At 66.9% G+C, this 18,242-nt stretch overlaps 3 protein-coding genes across 4 annotated transcripts; 1 reads left to right on the top strand and 2 right to left on the bottom strand.

The window, feature by feature from the left end:
• Positions 1 to 183: 183 nt before the first annotated feature.
• On the top strand, positions 184 to 2,134 carry NUDT17 (nudix hydrolase 17; the record flags this gene model as incomplete). The annotated part of the gene is given in 9 exon segments (XM_068662577.1): positions 184 to 247; positions 250 to 305; positions 386 to 557; positions 682 to 707; positions 797 to 889; positions 987 to 1,085; positions 1,174 to 1,189; positions 1,192 to 1,309; positions 1,391 to 2,134. Coding segments are annotated over 9 exon segments (846 nt in total), but the record flags the coding sequence as incomplete, so codon positions are not given.
• Positions 1,973 to 12,045, bottom strand: PIAS3 (protein inhibitor of activated STAT 3). Of its 2 annotated transcripts, XM_068662879.1 has the most exons (15): positions 11,948 to 12,040; positions 10,458 to 10,517; positions 8,573 to 9,053; positions 8,241 to 8,325; positions 7,821 to 7,871; positions 7,092 to 7,182; positions 6,631 to 6,765; positions 6,265 to 6,370; positions 5,876 to 5,949; positions 5,284 to 5,444; positions 4,777 to 4,913; positions 4,457 to 4,628; positions 4,134 to 4,267; positions 3,720 to 3,757; positions 1,973 to 3,623 (listed from the first exon to the last, which is right to left on the bottom strand). In XM_068662879.1, the coding sequence occupies exons 3-15, from the start codon at positions 9,048 to 9,050 to the stop codon at positions 3,354 to 3,356; spliced, it is 1,932 nt and encodes a 643-aa protein (XP_068518980.1). In that variant the 5' UTR covers positions 9,051 to 9,053; positions 10,458 to 10,517; positions 11,948 to 12,040; the 3' UTR covers positions 1,973 to 3,353. The 2 variants fall into 2 exon arrangements, with proteins under 2 accessions (XP_068518980.1, XP_068518979.1); XM_068662878.1 differs by lacking the exon at positions 10,458 to 10,517 and having other exon boundaries at positions 11,948 to 12,045.
• Positions 12,046 to 12,616: 571 nt separating this feature from the next.
• Positions 12,617 to 17,128, bottom strand: ANKRD35 (ankyrin repeat domain 35). Its single transcript, XM_068662715.1, has 12 exons — positions 16,800 to 17,128; positions 16,472 to 16,536; positions 16,024 to 16,081; positions 15,837 to 15,907; positions 15,614 to 15,720; positions 15,432 to 15,520; positions 15,298 to 15,335; positions 14,184 to 15,218; positions 13,305 to 13,394; positions 13,145 to 13,210; positions 12,730 to 13,036; positions 12,617 to 12,634 (listed from the first exon to the last, which is right to left on the bottom strand). The coding sequence occupies exons 5-11, from the start codon at positions 15,700 to 15,702 to the stop codon at positions 12,953 to 12,955; spliced, it is 1,491 nt and encodes a 496-aa protein (XP_068518816.1). The 5' UTR covers positions 15,703 to 15,720; positions 15,837 to 15,907; positions 16,024 to 16,081; positions 16,472 to 16,536; positions 16,800 to 17,128; the 3' UTR covers positions 12,617 to 12,634; positions 12,730 to 12,952.
• Between the last annotated feature and the right edge of the window lie 1,114 nt (positions 17,129 to 18,242).

Below are 18,242 nucleotides of genomic sequence, written 5' to 3'. Positions count from 1 at the left end.
GGTGCGCAGGAGGCAGCGGTGACCCCCCCGAACCCCCCAAGACCCCCCCAAACCCCTCAAGACCCCCTCCAAAACCCCCCTCCAGGCCCCCTCCAGCCCCCCCCAACCCCCTCCCCGACCCCCCCAAGCCCCCCCCTCATTGCTGGGGCTCCCCCCCCCGTGCCCCCCCCCCCTTATTTTTAGAGCGTCACCGGCTCTTTCTGCGCCCCGCACGAGGATTTGGCTGCGGTGAGCTGCGCCCTGCAGCGCGCCGCTTCCTCCTCTCCGACGCCGCCTTCCCCGGCTCCACCGAGACTGTCCTGGGGGTGCGTGAAAGCTCTGGGGGGGGGGACACAAACCCAGCAGGTGTCCCCTGACCCCCCCCTTTGACCTCTGACCCCCCCAGAGACCCCCGTTCTGCCCCGCCAAGCTCCTGGGGTCGCCGGTGGCCGCCGAGCCGCGAGGCCGCGGGGTGGAGGCGGCGGTGGCCGTGCTGCTGCAGGCGGCCACGGGCCCCCTGCTCCTCACCCGCCGCCCCCACGGCCTCAGCATCTTCCCCAACGTCTGGGTGCCTCCCGGTGAGCCTCTTTGTTGGGGGGGGGCGGGCAAAAAGGTGTGGACCCCCCCACCCAAAATCCGCCCCACGCACACCCGAATTTGCCGCTCCCCGGGTGCCTCCAAGCCGCTTTTCCTCCTCTTCAGGTGGGCACGTGGAGCCCGATGAGGAGGTGAGGATGGTGGGGACGGCACCTGGGGGGCTCCTGGGGGGGTTGTGTGGGTGCCTGACCCCCCCACACCCATCCCTGACCCCCCCCAGCTGCTGGCCGTGGGGCTGCGCGAGCTGCAGGAGGAGACGGGGCTGCGCCTGGCCGCTGGCACCTTCACCTGGAGGCTGCTCGGCCTCTGGGAGGTAACAGCCCCCCCCCCCCCCTTCACCCCCCCGGTTCCCCAACCTCTCCACCGTGCCCCCCCCCAACCCACTGACCCCCCCCAAAAACATTTTGCAGTCCGTGTACCCCCCCATGCTGAGCCGGGGGCCCCCGCGCCGCCACCACATCGTCGCCTACCTGCTGCTGCGCTCCCAGGAGCCCCACGAGGAGCTGGAGGTCAGCCCCCTTTTAATCCTTTTTTTTTAATTTTTTCCTTTTTTTCCTTTTTTTCTTGCCCCCCCCCGACCCCCGCTTTGGGTTTCAGGCCAGGATTTGCCCAGCGAGGCCGAGGTGAGCGCCTACGCCTGGCTGGAGCCCCGCGTCCTGGAGGCCATCGCGGCCACCGAGGACGGCGCGGGGAGACCCGGACGCGTCCCCAGCACCCTCCCGGCCTCCATCAGGTGAGGCTGGGGGACAAAGGAGCCACTGGGGGGGGACACAGGGGACAAAAAGAGGTCTGTGACCATCGTGTCCCCCCCCAGCATCACCGAGGTGAGCGGGGGCTCGCCCCGTGCCGTGCAGCTCCCCACGGCCATGCTGCTGAACGTGGCCCCCGCCGAGGGGGAGGACGTGGAGCGCGTCAGCACCGGCACCAAATTCGCCCTTCGGCTCTGGTTGGAGGCCCGGGGGGGGCAAAACGGGGGCCAAACGGGCCCTGAGGCAGTGTCGGGGGGCTGGGAATAAAGGGATGGCACCCGGGGGGGGCTGCGCTCTGCTGCCAAGGGCTGGGGGGATGGAGAGGGGAGGACAACACAAGGGGGGTGACCTGGGGGGGGGGGACAGGGGACATGGCTTGGGGCAGGGGGAGCAGCCTCTTGGGGGTCCCCGATGAGCAGAGGAGCCTGCAGCAAGAAGGGCTGGATCCACTCCCCCCCCTCGCCCCCCCCCCTCAATTGGAGAGGGACCCTCGGGCAGCACCTGGGTGGCGCTGGCTGCACCCAAATCCCCCCAAAAAGGGGGTTTTAGGGGCCAGGTACCCCAGCCCTTGCCTTACACAGCCAATATTTGGCTCCCCCCCACCCCAACACGACGCAGGGAAGGTGCCCCCCCCCCGGCTGGGTGTTGGGTTTGTTGCTTTTATTGCCTTGGCTTAGTCCCCGCGGGTGCGATACAAGAAAATAAGAAACTGCCCGAGCAGAACACCGCCAACGGGGCCCAGCCTTCAAAACTCAGCGAGGAGCAGTTAAAAAGGTGCTAAAATAATAAAAATTAAAAAAAAAAAAAAATTGCTACTCCTGCCACTTTGTCCCCGCACCAGCCTGGCCTCGTCCCCGCACCTCCCGGTACTGAAATGGGGAAGGGAAGGAGCTGGGGGGGGGCAGGAGGCAGCAGGGTCGTGGCTGGGAGGGTTAGGAACTAAAATACGATTAAATACATAAATAATTTGTGCAATGGGCGCCGTGCCCCCCCCCCCCCCTTTTCCTTCAGTCCAGGTGCTCCGGGAGGAGGGGGAAGTCTTTGGGAGTTTTCCTACGTACAAAAGCTGCAACTGAAAAATAGAGAAATCCTCTGCTCTCTGTACAGGTCTGCGCCGGGAATGGGTAAAAAAAGAGGAAAAAGGAAAAAACAAAATCTCCAGGTTTGAAAAATGACAACAGCCACTGCTGAGCCCGGCGGCAGCAGCGTGGTTGGGGCGCTGCGCTGCTGCCCTCCTGCCCAGGGGGCTCCCCGACCCCCCAAAAAATCTGGGGCTGGAACCGCAGCCGGGGGGCACGGCTGGTCCTAGGGGGAGCGCAGCCTCCTCCAGCACGGCCCCCCCCCCCAGGGTTTGCCCCCTGCCCTCGTCGCTTTTTTTCCTTAAAACCAAGGAATTTCCAGCCGGGGCTGGGGCTGGAGAGCTGCGGGGTGGTGACAAACCCACAAACATCTGCTGGGGGCGATGGGGGTGAAAGCCCCAGGACCACCCCAAGTCCCTCGTGCGCCCCTGGTCCTGCGAGCAGAGCCCGCTCCTGGCCGGGGCGCAGCCCCCCCTGCCCCCCCAGGCCCCGTTCCTTCATCCAACCCTCGCTGGCTCGGCCCCACGGCCCCCACAGCTCAGCGCTGAGGTTTTTTTTCTCCCTCTTTTTTCCTTCCCCCCCCACCAGGAGCTCACCTTGCTCCCAGGACCGGGGTGGGAGGCACAGCCGGGGCAGGGCAGGACTCGCTGGGACGAGCCGTGCCCCCCCCCTAGCTCCATAAAACAGGACCCTAAAGGATCCAAACAGCCCTAAAACCCCTCCTTAAAGGCTTGGGGGGGCAGCTAACCTTCGGGCAGGGCTGCTCCCTACCCCTTAGCCCAGCGTCCTAAAGGGGCGCACGCAGCCACCCCCACGGCCCCGGCCGCGCTGGCAGCCCCCGGCACGAGAGCCTCGGGGGCACCGGGGAGGAACCGCGGCGCGGTGGGGTCCGTGCCAGCCCCGAGGCAGCTCCTGGAAGCCCTGCCCTCGCCTCCCAGGACCCTCTGGCTCAGTCCAGGGAGATGATGTCCGGCCGGCAGCCCGGCAGCGTGGTGCTGCTGCTGCTCACGGTGCCGCCGTGGCCCTCGCGCAGCGCGCCGGCGGAGACAATGCTGCTGATGCGGCCGGCGGCCGGGCTGACGGCACCGCCGTGCGGCGTCCCCAGCACGGGACCCAAGGGGTTGACGTTGAGGAAGTGGCCGGAGGAGCCCCGGTACTGGAAGAAGTGGCTGAGAGCGTCCTGCTCGTCCAGGGAGGTGATGACCGAGGGGCTGTAGTGCTGCCGAGGGAAGGGGGGGGGGAAAAAGTCAGGAGGGAAAAGGGGGAAAAGAAAACAAAAAAAAGAAAAAAGGGAAAAGGAACCAAAAAAACTGACCTGATTTTCACTTTGAAGGAAGGAAAACAAATCCAGACCTAGAGAAATAAAAATAAATAATGAATAAAAAAATAAATCAATCTCCTGGTGGTGAATAAACCTCTGGCACGAGGGGGAGGCAAACGGTGCCAACACAGGGATGGCAACAGATGGGTTCGGGCTGCTCCCAGCACCAGGAACCAGCACCAGCTCTGCTCCCAAACCCCGATATCTGGCAAATTGGCAACTGGTGAACTGGAATGGCCACCAGGACGGCCGTGGGGCCACCAGGACAGCCGTGGGGCCACCAGGATTGCCGTGGGGCCACCAGGACAGCCATGGGGCCACCAGGATTGCCGTGTGGCCACCAGGATGGCCCTGTGGCCACCAAGACCCTCGTGCACGTGCAGGAGCAGCCCGTGAGCCCCCCGTTACCTTGCAGCTCCGCCGGTGCCGGGTAGGACGCGCGGTACTCGTGGCCGGGGAGGCCGGGCAGGTAGTCGCTGCCGAGCGCGGCCGCGGGGGGGCTGCGGAGCACGGAGGAGGGCCGGGGGTCGACGCCGAGCACCCTGCGAGAGGACAAGGGGGTGAGGAGCCCCCCCAGAAGGAGGCCGAGGGCTCCCCGGGGGGCTTCGCCAGGGAAATAAAATCCCGGCCTCGACGGTGCCTCCAGGATGACCTCTGGGGGTTCGGGAGGGCTCAGGGCTGTGGGGGGGTCCCGGTGGGGTAGGGTTGGGGGTCTCCGGGTGCTGCCTCACCCCTTGGGGCCGGGTGCTGCCGGCAGAGCCCCCCCGGAGGCCGGGCGCTGCTTTTTGGCGGGGGGCTCCTCCTCGTCGGACGAGCTGTCCAGGGTGAGGTCGATCACCTCCACCTTCCTCCTGCCTTCGGGGGGGGTTTTGCCCTCGGGGCTCACCGTGTACACCGAGGGGGCTGCGGAGGCAAAGGGATGAGGCTCAGAAGGGGGGGGCCAGCGGCAGCCTCGCCTCCAGGGCCGGCTCCCTGCAGCGTTTTTGGCACACCCCAGGGAGGAGCTGGGGTCCCCAAAACGAGGTGGCCGAAAAGGGCTCGGCGGCCGTACCCTCGATCCCGCTGAAGGCAGGGGGCTGGCACAACTCCTGGCTCTCCTTCCTGGGCCTCATGGGGCACCAGGAGCCGTCCTCCATGAACTGGATCTCGTCGCAGTCCGTGCAGGAGTTGAGGATTTCCATGAACAACCTGTCAGGGGGGGGAAAAAAAAGAGGGTGAGCTGGGGAGGGCAGAAAGCACCGGGACCAAGGTGTAAAAATGGGGACACGCGGGGCTGGGACGCCCCCGAGCTGGTGGTCGAAGAGGGGAGACAAAAAACGACTGCTCCAAAACCCAGCCCACAGCCGGGCCCTGCTCCAGCAGCTCCCCCCCCCCTTGGTGTGGAGGCCAAAATTCGGACAAAGGCTCCTTGTTTTTTCGGGAAACCTCTCCAGGTTGGCCCCGGAGCAGTGCTGGGGGGGTGGCAATCAGGATTTTTGGTCACCCGGGGCTGCAGCCCACGCACGTGAGCAGCAGGGGGGGGAGCAGGAGCTGTGACCCCCCCAGCCCCTCGGCTCACCCGTCGATGATCAGGTTGTCGTAGGGGGCTTTCTTGTCGCACACGGGGCAGGTCCAGGTGGGTTTCTTCTCGTTCATCTGCAGGTAGAGCGCCGCGTCGAAGCACTGCAGGTGGGTGCAGGTGGTGGCTCGGCACGGCACCACCAGCCTCATCTTGCCCAGCTGGGGGGGGGCAGAAAGGGAAATCAGAGAATTTGGCAACGTGGGACCCCCTCCTCACCGCCCCACAGGTCCTGCGACCCCCTCCTCACGGCCCCAAGGGTCCTGCCCCCTCTCCTGTCCCCTGCACGGCCACCGAGAGGTTGAATTAAACATCAAGGGAGAGCTAAATGCAGGGGAAATGAAGCTTTCCGGGGGGGTTTTGGCCATTTCCCCCCCCCCAGCTCACTTCCCCCTCCAAAAAATGCAGGAGTCAAGGTTTGGGCAGCAGGCGGTGTGGTTAGCCCGGCAGTTTGGGGCCGATTCTGGCAATTTTAGGGCACGGAGAGACAGCTCTGCTGCCAGGGGGGGCTCAGGGCTGCCTTTCCCACTGGAGGGGGGGCTGCAGAAGCACAAATCGTGGTCTCACAGAGGGGGGGGACACCGGGACGTACCGGGCACATGAGGGAGACGCGCAGGCTGGTGGTGGCGATCTCGCTGTCGGGGTCGGCCGTCAGCTTCTCCTTGACTGAAAGGAAATTAACAGGATTTTAACTCAAACCGTGACCCTCCTTAGCCAAAATTGCAGGGTTAACGCTCGGAAAAAGGGGGCTCAACGGGCAGGGGGGGCTGGGCAGGGATGGGCACGGGGAGCCCCCGTGCGCTCACACCAACCTGGCCTGCCCCATGGGTACCAGGAGCCCTCCAACGGGCACCAGGAGCCCCCCAACAGGCACCAGAAACCCCCCCTGCTCTGCCCCACAGGCTCCAGGAGCCCCCCCTGCTCTGCCCCACAAGCACCAGGCCCCCAACCCTGCCCCAGGGCCCCCCCCAGGGCACTTACTGAGGGCTCGCGAGTGGTCGGGGTTGCGGATGCCCTTGGCGCGCAGCTTCTGCAGCAGAGTCACCGAGGTCAGCTGCTTCACCAGGTACACCGACAGCGAGTAGTGCTGCAGGAGAGGGGCCACGGCTCAGCTGGACACGTAGGACCCCCCCCCGGGACCGGCTGTCCCCCTAAATATAGCCCCACGTCCCCCCCCTTCCCCAGCGCCAGCACCCCACGGGGAACATCCACGGCGTGCGGTGCGGAGGCAGCGTTGCCACTGCCTGGCCGGGGAGGGGGGGGGGGTGTTTGATGTTATTTAATTTTAATTTTGTCATTTTGGGGTTCATTTCCTCGCCCTCCCCTCCCTGGGGGCTGCTCACCCACCCGGCCGAACTCCGCCGACCAGTTGACCACGATGGTGTTGGGGACGGTGGCCGAGAGCCGCGCCAGGGGCGTGATGTTGACGGGGCGGCTGGGGCGCTTGGGCTCGGCGCCGTTCTTCGTGGGCGGGAGGTAGCCCTGCGGGGAGGGAAAGGATTCCTACAGCGAGGGAAAAAACCCCTCCCGGGGAAACTGGGGGGGGGTCAGACCCCATAGGAGAACCCCCAGCCCCGTGTCCCCACGGTACGTCGCGCGCCAAGATGATTCGTGCTGCATCCCAGAGCATCTTGACCCCAAATTTGACTCCAAATCCTCCCCGGGACCCCCGAGCTCGGGTCCCTGAGCGCTGCCACGACCCCGGTATCAAACCCCAACAGCCCCCAAATCCCCCCCCCGGGCATCACAGCGAGGGATGGGCAGGATTCAGCCCGCGGGACGCCAACGGGAGACGGGGATTTACTCACGGGCAGGGGGCAGAGCTTGCCGTTGACCTTGACGAACAAATTGGGAGGGAAATAATCCTCCTGGGGACAGCTGGTCTCGCACAGGCAGAACCTGAGGGGCAGGGGGGGAGAAAAAGAGGGGAATTTTGGGGGAGGGGGAGGCATTTTGGGGAGGTGGAGGCATTCTGGGGAGGCATTTTGGGGAGAGGGAGCTCTGCCAGGGGGTGAGCGTCGGGTGCGAGCCTCCCCAGCCCCGCTCATTTTTTCCCCTTTTCCCTTTTTTTATTTCCCCCCTTGCTCTCCTCGCATCTTTAAGAGCAGCGGCTGGGTTGGGGAGTGAAAAAAGTTCACGTTTTCAGCTTTTTTTTGGGTCTCTCGTTCTGCTTTTTGCAACGGGTCGAAAAAAAACGGAGAGGGGAGCGGAGGGGGCCGTGCACGAGGGCGCAAAGCTCGGAGCGAAACCCAGCCCGGCTGCACCCAAATTATACAAAAATGAGCACGGGCAGGGGCACGGGACAGCAGGAGGGACGAGGACGGGCGCCCTCAGCCTCGTGGGGCTCAGCACCCCCAGATTTGGGGCTCAGCACCCTCGGATTTGGGGCTCAGCACCCCCGGATTCGGGGCTCCCCAGGTTTGGTGCCCGCCGTGCCGAGCGCCCCAGGCCCCCGCAGCGCAGCAGGGGCAAACACCAGCTCGGGGAGCGAGCTGAGGGCACTCGTTAGGGGGACGCGGGCTTAATTAGGGCCTTACCTTAATTGCACCTGCACCGTGTAATCACATTTGGCACCCGGCAGGAGGTCTCTGCAAGGAGGAAAGCGCTCAGCCCACCAGGGAGCCCAGCACCCCACCGGTGCCAGGCAGTGACCCCAGGACCATTTTTTTACCCCCAGAACCATTTTTTTTACCCCCAGAACCATTTTTTTTTTACCCCAGCGACCATTTTTCACCCCATTTCCCCATTAATCCCCCCCCGCAGCCTGTCGGAGCCAGCACCGTGCCTCCCACCTGCCCAACACCCACCCCAGTCCCCCAGTGCCGGAGCCAAGAGGCGGGCACAGCGCGGGACCTGCACCCCCAGGGACCCCCCCCAGATTCCCCTGACCCCCCAGGGACCCCCCCCAGATTCCCCTGCCCCCCCAGGGCCCCCCCAAATTCCCCTGCCCCCCTCACCGTGAGGACAGGATCTGCTGGACCTGCTGCGGGGTGAGCGCGAAGGTGAAATGCGCCTCCTCGAAGCGCTGGCTGCTCGTGGATGCTGTGGGGAGGAGGGGGGGGGAAAAAACGATGACACTCAGCACCACAACCCCCCCGGGGGATGGCACGCCTCATTTTGGGCCAACATCACCCAAATTCCGCCCGTTCAGCCCCAGCACCCTGCCCTACCTCCGATAACCCCCCCCAGGGGGGCATCAGGAGGGCACAAACGCCCTGCACTGCCGCCGAAGGGCTCGGGGGGGGGCGCAAAACATTCCCAAAACCTCTCCCCCCCCCCCGGCACTTACCGAGCGTGGTGGGCTTGATCAGCTCATCGTAGACATCGTAGAAGGGCAACCTCCTCATGGTGACGTCGGGGTGCACGGGGTGTGCCGGGGGGGCCAGGTGCTGAGCGTCCGCCTCGCGCTTGGGTCCCAGGGGGGGCAGCGGGGGCAGCAGGGCCGGCGGCAGCGGCGCCGCGGCGGCACCGCGCTCGTAGGGCAGGGGGCAAGTAGAAGCAGCGGTGGCAGCGCTGGGGGGCAAAGCGGGGGCCGCGGGGAGCTGCCCGGGGGGGATTTGAAGGCCGGGGAGGTCGGAGGGGGCCAGGGCTTTCCTGGGGAAGCGGCGGCGGTACAGCTCCTTGATCTTCATCTGCACGGCGGGGCTGCAGCCCGAGCGCAGCAGCTGCAGCGCCTTGGCCAGCAGCTCGTGCTTCCTCCCGCTCTTGTTCCTCCCGGCGAAACCCAGGAGGACTTGGAGCTCCGACACCCTAAAGCTCAGAACCATGTGCTGCAAAAAAAGACCCAAAAAAACAGGGGGGGTCCCCGTCACCGCCGTGCCCGGCCCCGAGTCGTGGCCAGACCGGCTGGGAGGCAGCAGAGGTGGAAATGTTTTTTTTTTTTTTGGGGCGCTCCGAGCGCCGCGTCTCGGTACCCCGAGGTCATTTGGGTTGGCCCCCTCCTCAAAATGATGCTTTTAGGGCCAATTCTGCGCTCTGAGCTCCAGGTTTTGTCCCCCTCCAGCCCCGGCACAGCCTCGGAGGCCACCACGGGCTGGCGGGGGGAGGCTGAGCCCGGTGGCACCGCACCGCCGGCACCCACGTGCGCCCAGACCCCACTAATGCCCACGGGGGGGGCTCAGCTCCTGCTGCCCGCGGGGCTCCGGTGACCCCCCAAGGTTTGTAGGGTCCCCGGGGGTACCCAGAGCCGGGGGGGTCACCTTGGCCCTGATACGAGACGCGTGGGACGGGGACCAGGGGCTGCTGTGGGGCCGATTTAGGAACCGACCCGAGCAGAGCCCAAAGAGCTCCAAGGTCCCCCTGTGGGCTCCACGGCTCCCGGACCCGCATCGGGGTCGTTATAGGATGGGGTCGTTATAGGATGGGGTCATTATGGCACTAATTGCTGCCGACCCACCAGAAAGGGTTCAGGACGGCCACACGGAGAGATCGTGGTGCCCCCTGAATAATGATGGGGAAAAAAAAGCAGGATTTGGGGCTGCCGGAGGCACCCCATGGATGCAGGGCGTGCCGTGCGCCCCCAAAACAGAGCAGCCAAGGAAGAGGGACACCGAGGTCCCACGGGACCTCCCTGTCACCACCAGGGGACCGCAGCAGGACACCGGTGGCACCGGGTGGCCTCGGAAGAAAGGCGGGGGTCCGGGCCAAGCCGCGGGCTTTTTAAGGAGAAACGAGCCGATTTTCGGCTCGCTCGCACAACGAGACCCAGATGGGGAACGGCTCGAAGCAGAGCTGGCTCCGGGGGGGGGCTCCAGGGGGTGGCCGAGGAGCCGAGACGCGGAGCAAAAGTCCCAAAAACACCCAGGAAGGGAGGAAAACCACAAAAACGGTGCCCGGCCCCACTTCTGGGGGCATCAAAGGGCAAAAGGGGCTGCCCCCAACCGGCCAGCCCCGTCCCCAAAATGTAGGGACGCCGGCACCGGGGCTCGGGGGGTGCCCGCTGCCGACCCCACAAAGCCACACGGGGGTTTTAGGGGAAGGGAGGAAAACCGAAACGGCCCCAAAATTCGGGCAGGGCGCCGAGTGAAAAGACTGCGCCCCCGCTCCTGCTGCCAAAAAACGACCCTACAGCCCCGACCCCACAGCACGGCCTGCGGGAAAACGGCTCAAAAGCCGGCGAGGACCAAAAAAAAAAAGTAATTAAAAAAAAAAAACTCAGCTTTGGAATTAGTTACCGGGGGCAATTTTTCCTATTCCACGGCCGGGTGGGCGGGGGCGGTTACACGCGCTGAGTCCTAAAAACGAGAAGAAGAAAGTGGCGGGGGCTGGAACCCGGCCGCTGCCGGCGCTGTGGGGTCCCGCGCCGTGCCCGTGGCACCGCTGCTCCTGCTGGCCCCATAGAAATAAAATCCCCCCCCCGAAATGGGGTCGGGGGGGGCTCAGCACCGCCACCTCCTCGCTCCTCGCCGCTGCCACCGCCGCGTGCCCGAGCCCCCCAGGGTGCCCCCGCGGAGGGGCTGCGAGGATCCCGCTGCTCCGGGACGAGACCCCCAGCCCCGTCCCCAGCTCCCCCCCCCCACAACCCTAAAAAAAAAACCCTAAGCTGCCCCACGCCTGCCGGCGCTGTCTCGCTCCCCCCCTGCCCCACAGATCCCCCTCGGTACCCTACAGTCCCCATCCCCTCGCTGACGGCCCCATAGCCCCCTCTGCTGCCCCACAGCCCCCGCCAGAGCCCCCCACAGACCCCACAGCTCCTCACTGCCTGTCCCCGTCCCTTCAACCCCACACAGCCCCTGGCTGCCTGACCCCATACCCTTAGCCCCACACGTCCCTACAGCCCCACACGGCCCCCCACAGCCTGACCCTATCCCCACCGCCCCACACAGCCCCTCGCTGCCTGTCCCCAGCCCCATAGACCCCATAGACCCATGTCTTGACCCCATACCCCCAGCCCCACAACCCCACAGCCCCTCGCTGCCTGCCCCCAGCCCCACAGACCCCTCAGCCCCACACGTCCCCACACTGCCTGACCCTATTCCCTCACTGCCTGACCCCATACCCCCAGCCCCACAACCCCACAGCCCCTCTGCCTGTCCCCAGCCCCACACGTCCCTACAGCCCCACACAGCCCCCCTCTGCCTGCCCCCAGCCCCACAGACCCCTCAGCCCCACACATCCCCCCCCTGCCTGACCCTATTCCCTCACTGCCTGACCCCATACCCCCAGCCCCACAACCCCACAGCCCCTCTGCCTGTCCCCAGCCCCACACGTCCTTACAGCCCCACACAGCCCCTCTCTGCCTGCCCCCAGCCCCACAGACCCCTCAGCCCCACACATCCCCCCCCTGCCTGACCCTATTCCCTCGCTGCCTGACCCCATACCCCAGCCCCACAACCCCTCACTGCCTGTCCCCAGCCCCACACGTCCCCCCACTCCCTGACCTTAACCCCCCAGCCCCACACACCCCCTCACTACCCGTCCCCAACCCCACACCCCACACATCCCCCTGCCTGACCCCATAACCCCCACCCCAACCCCTCTCCCCCCGTCCCCGTCCCTCCACCCTCACCCCCCCCTCACTGCCTAACCCCGCACCCCCACCCCTATAACCCCCCAACCCCATCACCCCCCAACCCCTCTCTGCTCGCCCCCAGCCCCTCGGCCCCACACGTCCCCCCCCTGCCCGACCCCAGCCCCATATCCCCGCGTCCCCCCCCCCCCGCACCTTCAGCTCCGCCGCCTCCGCCATCTTGGGACATGGCGGCCGCGGCCGGGCCCAGGGAGCGGGGGCAAATTCCGAGCCCGGCCGCGGCCGCAACGGGGCGGGGGGGGGGAAAATATGGGGTTGGGGGGGGGGAATAATGGGGTTTGGGGGGGTAATGGGGTTTGGGGGGGGTTCTATGGGGTGGGGGGGGTGATGGGGTTGGGGTTCTGTGGGGGGGTTTCTAAGGGGGGGGCGCTTTTGGGGGGGTGTTTTTTTGGGGGGGTTCTGGGGGGGTTTCTGTAGGGAGGGGTTCTGTGGGGTGGGGTTTCTATGGGGCTGGGCTCCTATGGGGCTGGGATTTTATAGGGTGGGGCTTCTATGGGGTCGGGTTTCAAGGGGGGGGGGGCTTCTATGGGGGGGGCTTCTATGGGGCCAGGTCTCGGGGGGGGGCTTCTATGGGGGTGGGCTCCTATGGGGCCGGGATTCTATAGGGGGGGCTTCTATGGGGCCGGGTTTCTTGGGGGGGGGGGGCTTCTACTGGGGGGGGGCTTCTATGGGGCCGGGATTCTATAGGGTGGGCTTCTATGGGGCCAGGTCTCGGGGGGGGGGGGCTTCGATGGGGGTGGGCTCCTATGGGGCCAGGATTCTATGGGGTGGGCTTCTATGGGGCCGGGTTTCTGGGGGGGGTTCTTTTATGGGGCCAGGTTTCTATGGGGCTGGGTTTCTAGGGGGGGGCTTCTATGGGGTGGGCTCCTGTAGTGTGGGCTTCTATGGGGCCAGGTCTCGGGGGGGGGAGGGGGGACTTCTATGGGGGGGACACCGTGGACCTGACCTCTGTGGGGCCAGGACTATGGGGCCGTGCAGTGTGACCGCTGTTTGTGGGACCATCCTCTGCGGGGCAGCAGCAGCCGCCCCGACCCCTCCACCACTGTCAGACCCCACAGTGTCCCCCCCCCATATGTCCCCGTCCCCCCCCATAAAGGACGAGGCTCTGTGGGGTCGCGCTGTGGGGCCGCCAGCTCCGTTTTAATGCCGGGCCGCGTCCTGGCCCCACTCCTCCGCCCGCAGGATGCGCAGCAGCCGCCCGTGCACCGCCTCGTCCATGAAGCCCTGCGGGAGAGCCGAAAACCCCTAAAACCTCCCCAAAACCCCCTTTTTTTTTCACACCTGACCCAATTCTGCAGGAATTCCACCCAAAACCTGAGTGTGGTCTCCTACCTGGGCGGCGTTGAGCAGGTGGCTGCGGTACACGGCCACCACGTCCCGGTGGGCTTTCTGCTGCACCTGGGGGGCACGGGGACGGGCTGGTTGGGGTCCCCCATGGGGTCCCTTTGGGGTCGGGGGGGACGTGGGGACACTTTTGGGGTCCCGGCCCCACCTGGAGCTGCAGCCGCAGCCGGGCGCCCTCGCTGCGCGCCGCCAGCACCGCCGCCGCCAGCGCCTCCGCCTCCGCCAGCAGCTGCTTGGTCTGGGGCACGGGGACATTTGGGGGACATTTGGGGGACATTTGGGGGACGTGGGGGGGATAAGGGGATGGGGACATGGCCACGGGGACATGGGGATGGGGACACGGTGCTGTGATGCCCGGTAATGGGGGTGGCGCGGTCCCCCCAGGGGTCCTGGCCACGAGGGAGAGTGGGGTGGGAAGGGGGAGAGTGGGGATGGGGTGGGAATGGGGTGGGGATGTGGACTGGGATGGGATGGGAATGGGGTGGGATGGGGATGGGATGGGAATAGGGCGTTGATGGGGACAGGAATGGCATGGGATGGGAATGGGATAGAGACAGCAACGGGATGGTGATGGGGACAGGGATGGGATGGGAATGAGATGGGATGGGGACAGGGATGGGGACAGGGATGGGATGGTGATGGGGATGGGATGGGAATGGGATAGGATGGGAATGGGACGGGATGGGAATAGGACAATGATGGGGATAGGAATGGGGCAGTGGTGGGGACAGGGATGGGATGGGAATGGGATGGGGACAGCAATGGGATGGTGATGGGGACAGGGATGGGGACAGGAATGGGATGGGAATGGGGCAGTGATGGGGACAGCAAAGGGATGGGATGGAAATGGGACAGGAATGGGATGGCAATGGGGACAGCACTGGGATGGTGATGGGGACGGGAACGGGACCATGACGGGGACAGCAATGGGAGCGAGGTGCTTATGGGGACAGTGCTGGGAAGGGGACAATGACGGCACGGGGCCACGGGGCGCAGGGCCGGGGAGGGGGCATCCGCCCGGCCTCACCTTGGCCTCCCTGTCCCGCAGGGCGTTGCGGAGCCCCCCCAGGGTCCTCTGCAGCCCCTGCAGCTTCTCCCGCAGCTCCGCGGCCTCCAGCTCCCGCTGGGCCCCCCTGGCCTCCGCCTCCTCCTTGGCCCTGCGCTCGGCGGCGGCGGCGGCCTCCCAGCGCCCGGCCTCGGCCCTGGCCTCCTCCAGCCTCTCCTGCAGCTCCCGCAGCCCCCCAGGAGCCCCCCCCGGTTCCCCCAATTCCCCCGGCTGGGACCCCCCCGTCCCCTCTCCCCCCGTCCCCTCTCCGCTGTCCCCGTCCCCTCCTCTCCCCGCGGCCTCCTCGGCCTCCATCTCGGCCACCAGCTGCAGGGCCTCGTGCTGGGACCTCGCCAGGGCCTCCAGCCTCCGCTGCAGCTCCTGCAGGACGCAGGAATCGGGGAGGGGGCCGCCGGCCTCGTCCTGCCCCCCCCGCAGCCCCCTCCCCAGGCGCTCCCGCAGCTCCTCCAGCTCCCTGCGCTGCGCCGCCAGCCTCCCCCGCAGCCTTGCTGCCTCCTCCCGCTTGGCCTCCAGTGCCCGGCACAGGGCTCCCACCTGGTTGCCCCCTTCCTCCGCCGCCCCCAGGGGGGGGTCCCGCTCCCGCAGCCCCCGCAGCCCCCGCAGCTCGTCCCGCAGCCTCCCCCTCTCCAGCCGCAGCCGGGCCAGCTCCGCCGCCAGCCTCCCGTTGCGCTCCTGCAGCTCCTGCACCTCCGCGCCCCGTCCCGCTCCCTCCTGGGGGGCTCGGGTCCCCCCCGGCTCCGTGGGCTCTTCCTCAGCCTTCCTCCTCCTCCTCCTCCTCGCCAGCTCATGCTCAGCCGGTGGAGCGAGGCAGGAGCCTTCATCATCATCATCCTCATCCTCGCTGCCGGTGCTGGGTGGGGGCCGTGCCGAGTCCTGCGCCTGCTGGAGGAGGTCGGTGGGGTGCTGGGTGCCACGCTCGCCCCGCTGCTCCTCTTCCTCCTCTTCCTCCTTTTTATCTTCCTCCTCCTCCTCTTCCTCATCCTCATTGCTGCAGCCCTGTGGGACAAGGCAGTGGGGTGCAGCCCCCCCCGGCCACACCGCGGTTCCCCAGGGACCCCCACCCCAAGCCCCCTACCTGCAGCTCAGGGTCCCCAGCGCCACCAGATCCGTTCTCTGCGGGCAGAAGGAGAATAAAAAAACCCTTTTTTCCCCCTTTTTCTCCTAAAAACCACCGAGCGAGGCCGTGGGGGTGCTGCGGGGGGGGCTCACCTCGGTGCGTGCGCCCGTGGCCCCCGTGGTGCAGGAGCTGCGCGGCCGCCTCGGTGGCACCGTGCTCGTGGGCCAGGTCCAGGGCTGTCCTGCGGGATGGGGACAGGGACAGCGGGGTGGCACTGGGGGGCACGGTGACACGAGGACACGCGTCCCCCCCCCGTGTCCCCGGGGCCGCTCACTTCTTGTCCCCGTCGGTGAGTTTGGGGTCGGCGCCGCTCTGCAGGAGCTGGGCGCAGACGGCGGCGTGGTTGCCCCGTGCCGCCAGCATCAGGGGGGTCTGGCCGTGCTGGGGGGGGGCACAGAGCTTCCATCAGCCCCTGTAACCCCCCCCAGGTCCCTGTCACCCCCTCAGGTCCCTGTCACCCCCCCAGGTCCCCGTCACCCCCCCAGGTCCCCACTCACGGTGTCGGTGACGTCCAGCGGGGCCCCGTGTGCGCAGAGCAGCAGCACGCTGGAGGTGCAGCCCGAGGAGGCTGCGGGGGGGGGGGGAGCATCAGCACAGGGGTCGGCTCCCCCCTGGGTGGGTGGGGGGCGAGGTGTGAAGCCCCCCACCCATCCCAGCCCATGGTGGGCCCCCCCTGGCACTCACCAGCCCAGTGCAGGGGGGTGCGGCGCTGCCTGTCCACGTGGCGCGTGCTGGCACCGTACTGCGGGGGACGGGGGCACGGGAAGGGGGCTGGGGGGGTCCTGCCCTGCGCCCCCAGCCCCGTTCCCAGCTTTGTCCCCATCCCCATCCCTTTTCTTGTCCCCGTTGTCAGCCCCATTTCTGTCCCGTCCCCATTCTTATCCCACTTCTCACCCCAATCCCTGTCCCTATGCGCATCCTGATCCCACTCCCTGTCCCTGTCCCTGTCCCTGTCCTTGTCCCCGTCCCCGTCCCCGTCCCCATCCCCATCCTCATCCTCATCCCACTCTCAGTTTCATGTTTATTCCCATCCCATCCCATCCCACCCCATTCCCATCCCACCTCCCTCTCCAGCCCCATCCCTGTCCCCATCGTGTCCCCGTCCCCGTCCCTGTCCCCATGGGGCCGGTACCTGCAGCAGGACCTTGACGCACTGGGGCTGGCAGCCGATGGTGGCCAGGTGCAGCGCGGTGCTGCCTGCAAGAGCGGCTGGCACCGGGGGCCACGGGGACATGGGGGGGGGGGGACAACACCCCCCCAGCTGCAAACAGGGGGGGGGACACCCCCCCGGCTGCAAACACGGGCACCCCACACCCCTGGGACCCCGGGGACCCCGCACCCCAACCCCGCACGTCGTGCGCTCCCGGTCACCCCAAGGGGACACCGGGGCTGGACACCGAATGTGTCCCCCCCAAACTGGGGTTCAGTGTGGGGGGGTCCCCACGGTGCCCCCCGCTCACCATCATCGTTCTGCGCATCGGGGGGGGCCCCGTGGGCCAGCAGCAGCGTCAGGCACTCGGTCAGCCCCTCAGCGGCGGCCAGGTGGAGGCTGCAGGGGGGGGTACAAGGGGTGGCTGCCACCCTGACCCCCTCCTCATCCCCTCTGTGTCCCCCCCCCCCAGGATTGGGGGGTTTTGGGGGGGGGTCCGTACGTACGCGGATTGCCCGGCGGCGTTGAGCTTGGCGGGCCGGGCGGCTCTGCGGGACGCCAGGGCCCCCACCCTGCCCACGTCGCCCCTCTCCACCGCCTCCAGCAGCTTCTGGTCCCGCTTGCTCCAGCGCTGAGCCTGGGCGGGGGGGGGGGGGGGGCAGCTTTTTGGGGTGGGGGGGACCCCCCCATGATGCTCCGACCCCAAGGGTTCAGCTGGGCCCAGCCCCAATTTTGGGGTCCCCCCACGTCTCCATCTCTTTGCGCAACACCTTGAGGCTGACACCGTATTTTGGGGAGGGGGCGCAGGGCCCTGCCTCAGTTTCCCTTCTCGTTCCGCAGCAGCCACCCTGCCCCCCACCCCCCAAAAAAAAAATAGGACGGGGGGGGGGACACCCTGGGGACACGGGGACCCCGGTGGCACGCGGGGAGCCGGGCGGTGGCGGGTGAGCGTGTCCCTGCCTGCCCCCGCCCGCCCGGTTTGCCAGGGTGCCGCCGTGCCAGGCGCTGTGGGTGGGCACCGGGACCAGCACCGGGACTGGGACCAGTACCAGGACCGGCACTGGGACCAGTTTGGCACCGGGCATTAAGATCCAGTCCCCAGGATGTTGCCATCGGGGCCAGGTTTGGGGCCAAGATTTAGGGGACCCGTAGTGGGGTGACCTCTCCATGGGGCTGGCAGGGGACCCCTGCACCCCCCCCGTGCCCCATGGCACCCCCCCAGCTCCCCCAAAGCACCCCAGTAACGGGACCCCGACCCCCCCCCCCACCTCCTGCTGGGTGCCTGGGGGGGGGTATCCCCAACCCCAGGACCCCCCCGGTGCCCCCAACTCACCGCCGTGGGCGAGCTGGAGCAGGAGAAGACGCGCTTCATGGGGGCTGCACCCCCAAAACGGGGGGGTCCCCAAAATGGGGGGGTCCCCAAAACCGAGGCCGCCGTCCCGCAGCGAGGCCAGGAGGTGCTGGGAGCGGCGTGTGGGTGTACTGGGTTGTACTGGGTGCACTGGGCGTGGTGTGGGCGCGTTGGGTGCGCACCCTCTGGGCTCAGCCCTCGCCACCTCCCCGCACCCATTTGGGGTTTTTTTTTGGGGGTTGGGGGGCACCGCTGCTCCCCCCCACCCCATCCCAGAGCCCCCCCCGCACACAGCTTGGCTCCAAACGGGTTTTTATTTTATTCTTTTTTTTAATTATTTTCCTTTTTTCTATTTTTTTTCCTTTTTTTTTCGTTTTTCAGTTACAGCGAAGGAGGAGGACT

This window comes from Anas acuta, chromosome 28 (genome assembly GCF_963932015.1).
Source record: "Anas acuta chromosome 28, bAnaAcu1.1, whole genome shotgun sequence".
Classification (NCBI taxonomy): domain Eukaryota; kingdom Metazoa; phylum Chordata; class Aves; order Anseriformes; family Anatidae; genus Anas; species Anas acuta.
This window is presented reverse-complemented; position numbering and strand designations above follow the sequence as displayed.

Excerpts from the sequence above, each read along its gene's own strand:
- PIAS3 (XM_068662878.1), bottom strand. The coding sequence starts at position 11,971 with ATGGCGGAGGCGGCGGAGCTGAAG. Across the intron at positions 7,183-7,820 it reads ACGGTGCAGGTGCAATTAAG|GTTCTGCCTGTGCGAGACCA; the intron begins GTAAGGCCCTAA and ends CCTGCCCCTCAG. Across the intron at positions 4,268-4,456 it reads GCAGCACCCGGCCCCAAGGG|GGTGCTCGGCGTCGACCCCC; the intron begins GTGAGGCAGCAC and ends GTCCTCTCGCAG.
- ANKRD35 (XM_068662715.1), bottom strand. The coding sequence starts at position 15,702 with ATGCTGGCGGCACGGGGCAACCACGCCGCCGTCTGCGCCCAGCTCCTG. Across the intron at positions 13,211-13,304 it reads GGCTGCGGCTGCAGCTCCAG|GTGCAGCAGAAAGCCCACCG; the intron begins GTGGGGCCGGGA and ends CGTGCCCCCCAG. Across the intron at positions 13,037-13,144 it reads ACCTGCTCAACGCCGCCCAG|GGCTTCATGGACGAGGCGGT; the intron begins GTAGGAGACCAC and ends GCTCTCCCGCAG.